Consider the following 12,441-nt stretch of genomic DNA (forward strand, 5'->3'; position numbering starts at 1 on the left):
TTCTCTATAAAGATTTTAAGATGAGGCCCTTGGCATTGTCCTGTAGTTTTCTTGTTTTTATTAATTACATTAATTTGATTTTGTTTTACCTGGAATACAGCAAAACTGATTCAGAATAACGTGTTTACATGATAGCATCTACCGTTCAAGATCTTTATTCTTTATTTATTCTTTATTTCTTAGCAGACGCCCTTATCCAGGGCGACTTATAATTGTTACAAGATATCACATTATTTTTTTACATACAATTACCCATTTATACAGTTGTTTTTTTTTATTTTATTTTTTAACTGGAGCAATTTTAGGTAAAGTACCTTGCTCAAGGGTACAACAGCAGTGTTCCCCACTGGGGATTGAACCCTTGACCCTCCGGTCTGGAGTCCAGAGCCCTAACCACTACTCCACACTGCTGCCCTATATTAATACTTGTGTCTGTCAAACAAAGACTTGCGTGCCCAAAATGAGATCAATGTGTTTAGAGTAGGACAAAAAAAGTTCCGTATTCAATAAACTGTCAGATACTAGAAAGTCCAGGTAATATTTCAACAGTTATACATCATCACATCCTTGAAAAGCTGGCAGCACCATTAGAATAAAAAATAAAATAAAAAACTGATCACAGCTACTTCAAGTATGGAGTTATGGATAGAAGGTGTTAATGTATCCCAGTGTCTGTCCTTAGGAGCTTCTTGTTGAGAGCAATGATGTCTGAGACAAAATGTTCTGATCTTATGAAATCCCCCGCAATAATGTTCAGGCATTGCTTGCCAGGTCCAGGGGACTGTTTCTGTACCCAGTGCATCAGATAGGGATAGCTTTGCAATGTCAGTTTCTTCAGTGATTCTGACAGATGAGAAATAATGTAGTCTGTTTCTGCTGTAAGGTTTAGCCCAGCTACAAAAAATCCTCCTGAAACAACAAAATGATATATTTCAGTAACAAAAGCAAATGCTAGTTACTTATGGATAAGAAGAAATATAAATATAAAAAAATGCTACCATGGCTCAATAAATTATAAAATAAGTCACATGGAAGCCATATTAGGTCAGAATTATGTTAAACCTATTCCCAAGTCTGTTAAATATTAAGTGTGTGTATTAAATGGTTTCTGAGATGTTGAAAATACAAATCCTGTCATCAGAAAGGTGTGGTGTGGTGTTATCCATATTCTATACCGCAAGCATTTTCAATTTAATTTAATGTTAATAATATTAATGTTCTATAGCCAGTGACCCACCTGGCCGTCCTCTTTGTTTCTTGTTTTCTAAATACTCCACCAGCATCTCTGGATCCACTCTGTTTGCCCACCAATAGGGGATTCCTGACCACAGATCCTCATGTTTTTCAGCAGCAGGATCATCATATGAAACAATGACCTGATAACCCAACTTCCACAGGTTCCTCAGTGTCACTATCTCCTGAAAGTTAGATCAAGTAAAACATTTCTCCCAAGTTGCTCAGCTTTATTTCTGATAATATGGGCTGAACTCAACATTTTTGGTTTGTTACATTGGGTGTCAACAATATCATACTAAGCCACTGATTTTTTTTGATGAACCTGTGTATTTGGATACATCCATCATATATGTAGGGCTTGCCCCTCGTGTAATATTGATGATTTAGTGTTGCTAATGTATAATAAGGTGCATCAGGGTTTTTTCTCCAATTGTTTAAAAATGCTTAATCAGGAAATGGAACTCAGTTAACAACATGCCATTCTGGTGACTCAACATTTTAGTCTAATGTACAAATATTTAAAAACAGACAAATGTGAGCGTCATCTTTAAACAACTTCAGTGTTCAGTGTGTTGTTCAGCATTGTAAGAAGTGATAAGTATTGTTTAAGGATGGCTCTCACAAAAAAAAACTGATACAAAGTAGGAAGAATGGCCTTAAAATGAGCAGAATTGCACAAATATGTATATGATTCAATACATATGGGAAAAAAATAAGAATATGGCAAAAGACAAGTTAATTTCTGTAAAAAATACCTTATGGTAGTTCCATTAAAAGTGACACAACTGCCATTGTAAATATTTAATTTTTGGCATTCACGTGTAGTCAAACTTATCATCTTTAGACGCTTGTCTTTCCACATTAACTCAAATTGAAATTTCTGTATAAAGCGCTTGTGACAGGGTACACTCCTACATGTGTTTATTTGTATTATTTTTGTATTATTATTATTATTTAAATGTAGCATGTATTAATATTAGGGTAGGTATGTGGCAGCACGGCAGGGTGAAAGCCCTGCCAGAGCATTGGTGTGTGTGGTGTGGGGAGTATTGGGTGGCAGGGAGGGAATTCAAATCCTCCCTACAAACACACATGGGAATGTGGCTGGAGCTGGCAATTGAATAAATGTTTAAATGATTAATTAAGGGGTTAGAGATTACTAGTGATGGCAAGAATTCATGTTGGTGAAGGTTTTGTGTGTGTATATATATATATATATATATATATATATATATATATATATATATATATATAATATATATATTGCCCGAAACATCCTGAAATATATTATTTTTTAATCATTTAAACTTTTTGTGTACATTATTTTTATTTTTTAAAATGTTTTCTTCTTAACATATCTATCTATCTATCTATCTATCTATCTATCTATCTATCTATATATATAACGTAACAAGAGCCTTACGACTGAGGCTTGTTTTCGCACTTTAAAATACAAACCCAGGCACAAGAACTGCAGGTTTAAGCACTTACATGCACTTCATACATTTACAGAAATGAAAATAAAACAAAACAAAACAAAACAAAACCTAACTCACACATGGAGTACTAACTAAACTTTGTACCGTCCTTAAACTAACAAACTGGACAGCTAAGCTGTTTACCAGTCACAAAACAAAAAGGTTTACACACTACCTGTCACAATTGGTGTCAGAAGCAGGATAGCACCCCTCGAGATGCAGACCAGAAACTGCAGGTTTATTTAAGAAGAGAACAAAAATAGAGAAAGAAAATGGGTGACAATATGCTGGTTGCCATGCTGAATGCCTGGAACCAACGGAGGAGGAAGGTGAGAGATAGAGTGGTGGGATGTCAGGGACGCACAGCGGCAGGAGGAGAGGAGAGGATGACGGAGATGTGCGGGCTAGCGTGACTGCGGGCAGAGTGCCCCACACCACTGCAGGAGCCCACAGCACCACCGCCAGAGGGAGACTGCCTGCTGCTCCCGTCTCCACCACTAGAGGGAGAGAAGCTGCGACGGCTTCTACCTCTGCCATCCGGGAAGCCGTGTATTGTGTGTGAAACCAGCAGCTCGATCTAAAACCGTAGTATTTTAAAAGTAGATATTTTGGTTTAACAAGTAAACACTGAGCTAGTGAATCTCACTGCGATTCTGTTGTATCACTTACCGTATTCGGACAGAGCTTAGAACCAAAAATGTTTTTCAGTGACCAAATGAGATGATTATGGAGATCTTCAGTCAGCCCTTCAAAATGGCTACATGACAAAATGACTGCCTCTTTTGGGTATGTTTCCAGCCACTGAGCAAAGTCTTCCAGTGCCTTCTAAATGAGGAATGAAAAGCTTGGTGAGTATTTATTTAGTGATGTTTAGTCTTAAATGTAACAGGATTGAATGATATTACTGACATAGCTTTAAACTTTGTCAAGGGGAAGACATGTCTTCTTAATTTAAAAGTTAATAATTAACTGTTCCTAATCATAATTAATCATTAAAAAAGCCACTCGTCTTCTGTCACTACTTTCCTAAATGTTTTAAGCTGCTGTTGCCATTCAAGTTGATGGAATATAATGCACTTTTGCATGTTGGTAAAGGGGTCAGGACGCGGTTGTAACATTTCCAAATTCATTATCAATATTCCAGACACAGTACATTTTGGTCAGTAGGTTGTGTTCTGGTAGTTTCAAAAGTGACCCAGTTTACATGTGCCACCTAACTCAAGAACTATCCGTTTCCATAATAACAGGGGGATGGACAATAAATCAAGTCCGCCCAATCAAATGAGCAATAAGTTTGAAGGAAGCCGTTGGTGTGAAGCTTGTAACCATTTACTGTATAATGTATGATGTGTTTAACATTGGTTTTCTTTCTATGGACATTTATTAAACTAACCTGTATTTTACATTACTGCTTATAGGTCACAATTGGTTTTGCTTTCTATGGACATTTATTAAACTAATCTGTATTTTACATTACTGCTTATAGGTCACCTTAATTACTGAAACAAATAAAGAAAACTAGGTGTGATCACAATAACCAGTTACTATTCCAGTTTTACTAGCACGCCACTGTAACAGGTAAGCCTGTGTTCACTCACCTGCACCGTCACAAACGTGTAAACGCCATGGACAAAGTACAGATTGTTAGATGTATCGTTTTTTTTGCGGGCAATCCTCAGGTCAAAGTATCGAATCCCTGCTTCAAGCTGTGCCACAATGCTATCCTCCTATACGATCAGAAATATGGAATTGAATGCAGCATAAAGAACATATTAAAAACCAAAAGCACTGTATTCTGATTGGAGTCTGGATTAATGTGAAATTGCTTCATGGAACATCCAGGAAAAAAAAGGTTCCTGCACTGCTGCTACCTAGGAAGTACTGTAGCTTCAGGGTTGTCTTAAGCTACTTTCTTCTCCAGCTGTGTTGATGTCAGTGGTTTTATTGCTATGCATTTCAGCATAGCCCACTGATATGCCATCGGCATAATAATGATGGGTGCTGGTATTTAATTGAGCAGTTTTTGTGCACACAATTAGTACGCACAAAAAAACGTTAATAAATAAAAGTGTAATGCATTGCAAATTACAGACAGAGACTGCATGATTTCCTGTGAAAAAGAAATAAATGATCCATGTCTCTACCTGTGTTCTAGACCATTTAAAAATAATTGGTCGGGTGATACAGGGAATGATTCTGTCCACAACCTTCAAGATTCCAGACATTGATTCATCAATGGGAGAGTTCATATCCAAACAGAAGCTCATGGTATCATGACTACCTGAAAATACATTTACAGGGCCACTTACAGTACTAAAGAGGATGGTAGGCTGCACATTAAGAACATAGTCCAGGGCCCAAACAGGAATAAAATTGTACCTGTGTCAGTCTGATATAGGGACTCCTGGGGGTTCAGAATGAGGCAGGGTGTCAGTGGCAGGGCTGTGCTATAACCCTTTTTAAAGAAGTAGGTACTTTCTAAATGTGGTCACCATAATCATTTTCAATCCGTTCCTTATATTGGCTAAGCAACACAGCTAATTCAGACCATTAGTTTATATTGCCCTACTCATTCTATTAAAAGAGCAGAATTTTAGAAAAATGTACGAAGTACCTGCTTCTATAAAAAGGGTCATCATTACTCAGCCCTGCCACTCACACCCTTATTTTGAACTTCATGAGTCCCTCCATCAGGCTGACAGAGGCACAACTTTATTCCTCTCTGGGGCAAAAAAAATCTTGACATGGGTCCCTGACTAATAACATGTATAGGCCTAGTACCTGGAATTGCAAGGTTGTAGAGAGGAATGTCCCAAAGTTGTTCAGACAGCTGTGCCATCCAATCTTTATTGTTCTGGTCACCTAGAATAGGTCTCTCATCTGCTGCACTCATACTTTCGAATCCTGCAAAGGGAATTAGGTGTGATCGGAGATAAAACTAGTAATACCCAAGAGGTCATTTACACCAATGTAAATCACCTGACATTTATTTTATTTTTTTTATTCCTGTTTGCATAGCGTGTAGATTAGGAATATAACCAAGATTGGGCTGGTTTTATTTAGCCTAGTATTTATACAGCTACAATTGATTAGAAAAACAACCTGTTTGTTTCCTACAAGGAGAGAATGTCATTTTGAACTCAACCCTCTGATTTTTCTTATGAGAAAACTTGGGTCAAAACTGGGACAAAACTAGACATGCTGCACTAGTGAGTGCAAAAAACAGTACGCTACAGTTCTGTTTAGTTTTAGGAAGGCAGTGTAAAACTGTTTATTTCAAGCTAGGAGGCTGAAATTGGCTTCATACTAGCACAGTTTAATATTTGCCTCTCAGCTACTTTTGCACAAAGAAGATCCCATTGTAAACACATTCAACAAACAACCGTTTTGAACAAACACATTTACTGTAGCACAATTCCACAATAGATTTAGAAAAATATAATTTTTCCATTCTGTAACCAAATCATTGTATTTATTATGTGTCGAATTTTGAATTACAAATAAAATAAGGCAAAACAAAACTTACGCTTTGTAAACTGTACCCTAGACTGAAATACAGGAACAACGTCGGTTACATCTGTAAGTATTATCTTTAGTTGTAGGTGTTGTAATATTTTGATACAGCATTTACCAGACACAAATTTGTGTTAACTGAAGGTCGAAGTTGATGTAAAGGTTCAGTCCAAGTCCCAAGTAAGTCCACTCTTTTTTTCAGCCTTGATGTTAAACTTAGTGAAAAGTTGACTAATCTGTTTAGAGCAACAAAAACTGAAATGATCAAAAACGGAAGTCCAAAGCCACAATTGCAAGTAGTAAGTACTAACAGAAAAGCAGGAAGCGTTGAAACGATATTTCATCGAAGCGGTGTAAAATTGTGAATGGATCTGTGGCATTTGGTTTATTGATCTGTTATTAGTAGCCTACACCACGTTTTATCTCAGTCTTAAAAGTTGTTGCATGCCTTGCCTATTGCCAATTGCTTTTTCGTTTACAAGCATTTCCGTGTACAAGGAGTGACAAATCGATTTCAGATTTGCCGATTCCCTTTTCATTTCCGTGGTCGCTGCTGCCGGTTGCCTTTTCATTTACACATAGTGTGCAAGAAGAGACGAATAGATTTAAGATTTAGGTTTGCATTTTCAGATGTTTCAGTTAACAGGAAGAGAAAATTGATCAGACCGTTTAAGTAGTTTTAGCAACCTCAAAAAACTTTTAGCCATCCCATGAACGTTACTATTCATATTATACACAGAAACCCTGCATGAAATCACCTTTACTTAGCTTTAGCCACCTCAACATGTTTTAGCCATCCCAGGAAAGTGATCACATTATACATAGGTAAATTACATGAAAATCAGCTTTAGTTTTAGCCACCCCAAAATCAGCTTTAAAAAGTTTTAGCCTCCCCAGAAACGTGACCAATCACACTATACATAGTAGAATTACATGAAAATCAGCTTTAAAAAGTTTTAGCCACCTCAGGACTGACAGACGTGACCGTAACAAAATGGTGAATACATGATTTATAGCGTCCGGGTGCAGTAGCTATCTTGGCGAAGGAGGCTATACAGGTGTATAGAGTAGCTGATTAACAGGGCGGGGCTTGGTACATACAAGGGAACTGTGTAGCTGAGTCTGGTGGTTCAGTCAGGGGAGTTTGGAGCAGGAGCAGACCACGATCGTCTCAGTGTCGACAATTGCTTTCCCAGGAGGATTAGGAACTGCTACGGGATGGAGAGCCACAGCTGCCGTGGAGGCAGAGACGCTGTGTGGTTTTTGTATGTACTTGCTGTGCACTCGTACTGTAAATACATATGTGTTGCCACCATTAAACCAGTGGGTTGCACCTAAACCCAGGACTCTGTCATTACTCACACACCCCACCACAAGAACAATTAGGCAGAGATTTTTTATATTGCTTTATTATAACGTTTAAATACATGACAATGTACTCACACAACCAATAACACAAACAATTTGTACCACATGAAGGAACAATACAAATCAATACGTAACACAACTCAATATGTAACCTGAAAACCGAAAACATCAGCAAGAACTTAATGAATCTCCTTTGCATCCCGCTAATTCACAGAGACGCCATTTTGATGTTTATTGACTACTTTTGGATACAATCTTTATGTCATTTATACAATCTCTGTTTTCAATAGGAGACATTTGTCATTACCAAATTGCTGCATTTTCCAATTCCTTGAACATTTGGCTGAATTGTTTATTTTTTAATTTTAGCTGTTGGTTTTGTTTTTTTGGTGATATTCTTTAACAAGAGGTTTGCAATGTTCAGCTGAACATTTTTACTGTTGAAATCCCAGTCTACTAGCTCTGTCACAAATAATTGACTGTGCATAAAGAATCACAAAGACACCCCAGTCATAACTGCAATGTCAGAGGCATTCACAAGCTTCCATTCAGCCGTGATTGACATTTAATACATCTAGATTATATTGCTGGCTAATTTCCAAACATTTACAAATGAACAATGTACAAATAGAGGTGACAGCTTCCCCTTTAACAGATCACATGGATCACATGTTGTTCTCATAGTCCAGACATGTGACATAAAATGATTGGAAACTGAAGTGTAAATTTTTGTCTAATGGCAAGTTCCAATTATGTGTCCAGAATTTGAGAATTTATTTATTTATTTATTTTACTGTTGTTAGATGTGTGCCTTTAACTCTATAAGTATAAAGGTACAGGTACATGTCATACAAATGAATGTGCACACACTAGGCTTCCATAAAAAATAAACAGTTAAATAGTCTCACCCTGTTTAGTGCAGATAACAAAAACCACAAAAAAAGGAGACGCCTTTTAGAAAGAAATAATTATTTATTGTTTCTAAAATTTATTTTAGCATGGCCAGCTCAAATCTGACAATGTACAGTAAGACTTCAACGTGATGGGGGAAAAATGTGATCAAATTGGATAATATATCCCTGCACATTCAACTGTTTTGTAAGAGATGAGAAAATAACAATGTTGCAAAGTTACAAATAAGAGACATATCTGGCCTGAGGCAAAGGGAAGAAAGGGAGTTTCCAACGTTCAATCAAATTTTCAGTGCAGATTTTACAGCAATATGTCGACACTAGAGGATACATTTGAATGTTTCAGTTACAGTTAGCAGTGGCTAAAACTACTTAAACGGGTCTGATCTATTTTCTCTTCATGTTAACTGAAGTCTCCGAATAAGCAATCGCAAATCTTAAATGTATTCATCTTGAAATGAAAAGGCAATCGGCAGCAGCAACCACTGAAATAAAAAATTAATCGGCATGGCTGAAATCGATTCGTCACTCCTTGTACACTGAAATGCCTGTAAACGAAAAACAATTGGCAATCGGCAACCAACTTTATGTCCGTGGTATAGGGAACCTAAAAACGGTGCTGACAGTTGTTTTTATTCTGGCTGGCTTAAATCACTCTTTCATAATATAGCCCGTTATATTAACATTAACAGAAATACCGAAAAAACAACCCAAACACAGAAAATAAAATCCTGCTGAACACCACTAAGTGTGTTCATGGTGTTATTGTTTTTCCACACAACCCTGGCGAACTCTTAACCATGGTCACGCTTGCGATAATTTAGGCACCGTCTGAAAAAAACTTAGAATTATATTTCTGTGGTAAAAAAATATCATGGGCAAACTATGCGCTTTGATTGTTCAGCAGTTATAAAATTAACGCACTTCTTGGATGGTTCAAGGCACTTGGCTTTGCCTCCCAAGGCATGCAATAATTGTATGTGTTATTGCTTACATATACACACACACACAGATAACTTACTGTGGCTCCAGTTGCTCTGTAGTCTCTTCACCTCCCCGCTGCTCTGTAGTCTCTTCACCTCCCCGCTGCTCTGTAGTCTCTTCACCTCCACTTTGTTTAAAAGAAAGGAACTTGTCCTGGCTCCTCCCTATCTCCAACTGCAGAAACAGACAGTTTCACCTAATTTTAGGTTTGCCATGTCAGTGCAGTATGCCTCCCACTGAGACAGACAAAACCCTGACTTTAATGTTATACAACATGTGTGCAGCTACACCTACATCTACATAGAAAACTGCAGCAATCACAGAATGACAGTAAATGAAGTGCTTGCTGCCTAATAGTAACATTATACACTTCCAACTTTGTTGGCTGAATACAACAGGAGTCAGGTGAAAAAGTGTTTTTGTATTTTGGATGTGACAACACTACCATATCCCCAGGTTCAGACCTAGGGCCACAGGAGTTAATTATAGTTTGTTATTTCAAAGATGACAACATATGTAAATGGTCTTGACTGTTGGTAAAGAATAGAATGTGTCCACCCCTAGTGACTATTTTTATATTGGCTTCATTACAATAATTCCACCTTGCTCAAAGACAGCCCAAAGGTAAAATATGTTGGTGAACTTTAAATATGCCAAATATTCAAGAGTCCAGAAAAATAAATGATGATTAATAGCATGTATAATGGGATTATTATGCATATTCAGAGGGTTACATGGGTTATTCAAGTTTTGCAACCATAAGAATCGCTGCTTTTAAACTTAGATGAACTGGGTGAAATAAATCCTCATGTGAGACAAGTAGGGAAAGTTTATTAATCAATTCACATTTATTTAAACAGATAAAAATCCCACAACTGAGATGCAGTAAACCTTTTGAAGAGCAAATCTATGGGTCACCAGCAGCAACCTACTGTACCTACATCTAAGAAAACAGAATATATATATATATATATATATATATATATATATATATATATATATATATATATATATATATATATATACAAAATAAAAAATAAATGTTTTTAATAAGTAATGATTTGTTTAATTTTCATTATTCTGTACATATGAATCAGGCTCATCAGAAATACCCATGTATGACCCTACTTGTACATTGGAAAACAAATATTATTTTTATATTAGTTTGTTCTAAGTTTTTTCAGTTTGAAGGTTCTAACATGTCAATGTAGAAATGCTGTATTAGTGTCAGCAGTATGTTTGCATGTCTATTTGCATGTCTATTTTATCATTTACTTACAGTGTATTTCTAGACTGTAATATCATTAAAGAGAGTTTATTTGCAGTATTTTTATCCTCTATTTTATTTAAATAAGTCAAGTTGTTTGATGCAGTGGTCAATTGAGGGATGTCCTGGAAAAAGTTGATAAGCCACAGAAAGTTCATTTTCCAGAAATTAAGGTTTTCTTAGTAATAAAATTTGAAAATCCTGCTGAAAAGATATTAATGTGAAATCAGTGGCCCAAGCAGGGCCACTGAAGGCTGGTGGCCTCAGACCCCCTTTTCGGCACAACAGTTGTGGTCCTCGCACGCTTGCACCTCGGACTCCTGGGTGCTCGCCACCGTGCAAAATGGTTACGCTCTTCAGTTCCACTTGGGATCTCCTCCCTTTGGAGGTATCACGAACACATGACAGACCCTCTCCAGGCCTGGTTCTTTAGAAGGAAGTGGCCTTCAGGCTATTAATATGGGCTCAGGGGAACTTGCTGTCCCTACGGGTGACACACATTCATGGAGTGGTGAACTGGGCAGCTGACCTCCTCTCCAAGAAGGGTTCGCATCCGTCAGAGTGGCGACTCCACCCTCAGATAGTGGAGCGCATTTGGGAATGGTTTGGGAAGGCGCAGGTCGGTCTCTGCCTCGGTAGAGACGACGCATTGCCCCCTGTGGTACTCCCTCCACCACTTAGGTTGTGGGTACGTTGCAGATTGCTAGGGCAGACTCCACTAGGTCTTTGTACACCTATAAGTGGAGGTATTTCCATGCTTGGTGTCTGGCTGGAAGCCATAACTCAATATCTTGCCTTGTGCCAATCATCTTACTATTTCTGCAAGAACTGCTTGATGCTAGTAGGTCACCTTCCATTTTGGTGTATTTTAGCGGCTATCTCTGCATGCCATGCCCCCATAGATTCAGTGTCTCCGGGCGCGCATTTCTTGGCTACCCCATTTCTTAAAGGTGCTCGGCAATTACGCCCTCCCAGGAGGGTCGTTCTCCCCGAATGGAGCCTTAATATTCTACTGGAGGCTCTAACGAAGGCCCCGTTTGAGCCCATACACTCCATAGAGTTGAAGTACCTTCAGCTTTCCTCGTGGCTATCACCTCCGCTAAGCGGGTCAGTGAGCTGCAGGTGCTGTCTGTACACAGCTCCTGCATGCGTATTTGGAAGGATGGCAACAGGGTGTCTCTGCGGACCAACCCTGCTTTCCTCCCCAAGGTGATCACAACCTTCCATGTTAATCAGTGTGTGGAATTGGAGTCCTTCCATCCACCTCTGTTGGCTTCAACGGAGGATGAGAGATTGAATTTTCTCTGCCCAGTGCGGGTATTGAGATGCTACGTGCATAGGACAAGAGCTCTGCGTCAATCTTTTTGTCTGTCTCGGGACACGGACCCTAGGATAGCCCCTCGCTAAGCAGCGTCTGTCACATTGGATTGTGGACACAGTCTTGACTGCGTATGATGGTGCTGGCTTGCCCCCACCTGGTAGGGTAGCCACACACTCCACTAGAGGGTTGGCTACATCTTGGGTCCTCTTCAGAGGGGCCTCGATGTCTGATATTTGTACTGTGGCTAGCTGGGCTACGCCACATACCTTCTCCAGGTTCTGCCCCCTTAATGAGGTAGACCCTGCCCTGCCTTCATTAGGCACGAGGGTCCTTGAGGGGGTAAGTTCACACTGCTAACCCCTT

General features: G+C 38.6%; 1 protein-coding gene across 2 annotated transcripts; it reads right to left on the reverse strand.

Moving 5' to 3' along the window:
• Positions 1 to 139: 139 nt before the first annotated feature.
• si:dkey-66a8.7 (PI-PLC X domain-containing protein 1) lies at positions 140 to 9,672 on the reverse strand. Of its 2 annotated transcripts, none has more exons than XM_034011042.3 (7): positions 9,528 to 9,672; positions 5,496 to 5,618; positions 4,859 to 4,995; positions 4,313 to 4,441; positions 3,384 to 3,539; positions 1,238 to 1,418; positions 140 to 909 (listed from the first exon to the last, which is right to left on the reverse strand). In XM_034011042.3, the coding sequence occupies exons 2-7, from the start codon at positions 5,605 to 5,607 to the stop codon at positions 656 to 658; spliced, it is 969 nt and encodes a 322-aa protein (XP_033866933.3). In that variant the 5' UTR covers positions 5,608 to 5,618; positions 9,528 to 9,672; the 3' UTR covers positions 140 to 655. The 2 variants fall into 2 exon arrangements, with proteins under 2 accessions (XP_033866933.3, XP_033866932.3); XM_034011041.3 differs by lacking the exon at positions 9,528 to 9,672 and adding an exon at positions 6,241 to 7,403.
• Between the last annotated feature and the right edge of the window lie 2,769 nt (positions 9,673 to 12,441).

The sequence above is a fragment of the Acipenser ruthenus genome, chromosome 8 (genome assembly GCF_902713425.1).
Source record: "Acipenser ruthenus chromosome 8, fAciRut3.2 maternal haplotype, whole genome shotgun sequence".
NCBI lineage: Eukaryota > Metazoa > Chordata > Actinopteri > Acipenseriformes > Acipenseridae > Acipenser > Acipenser ruthenus.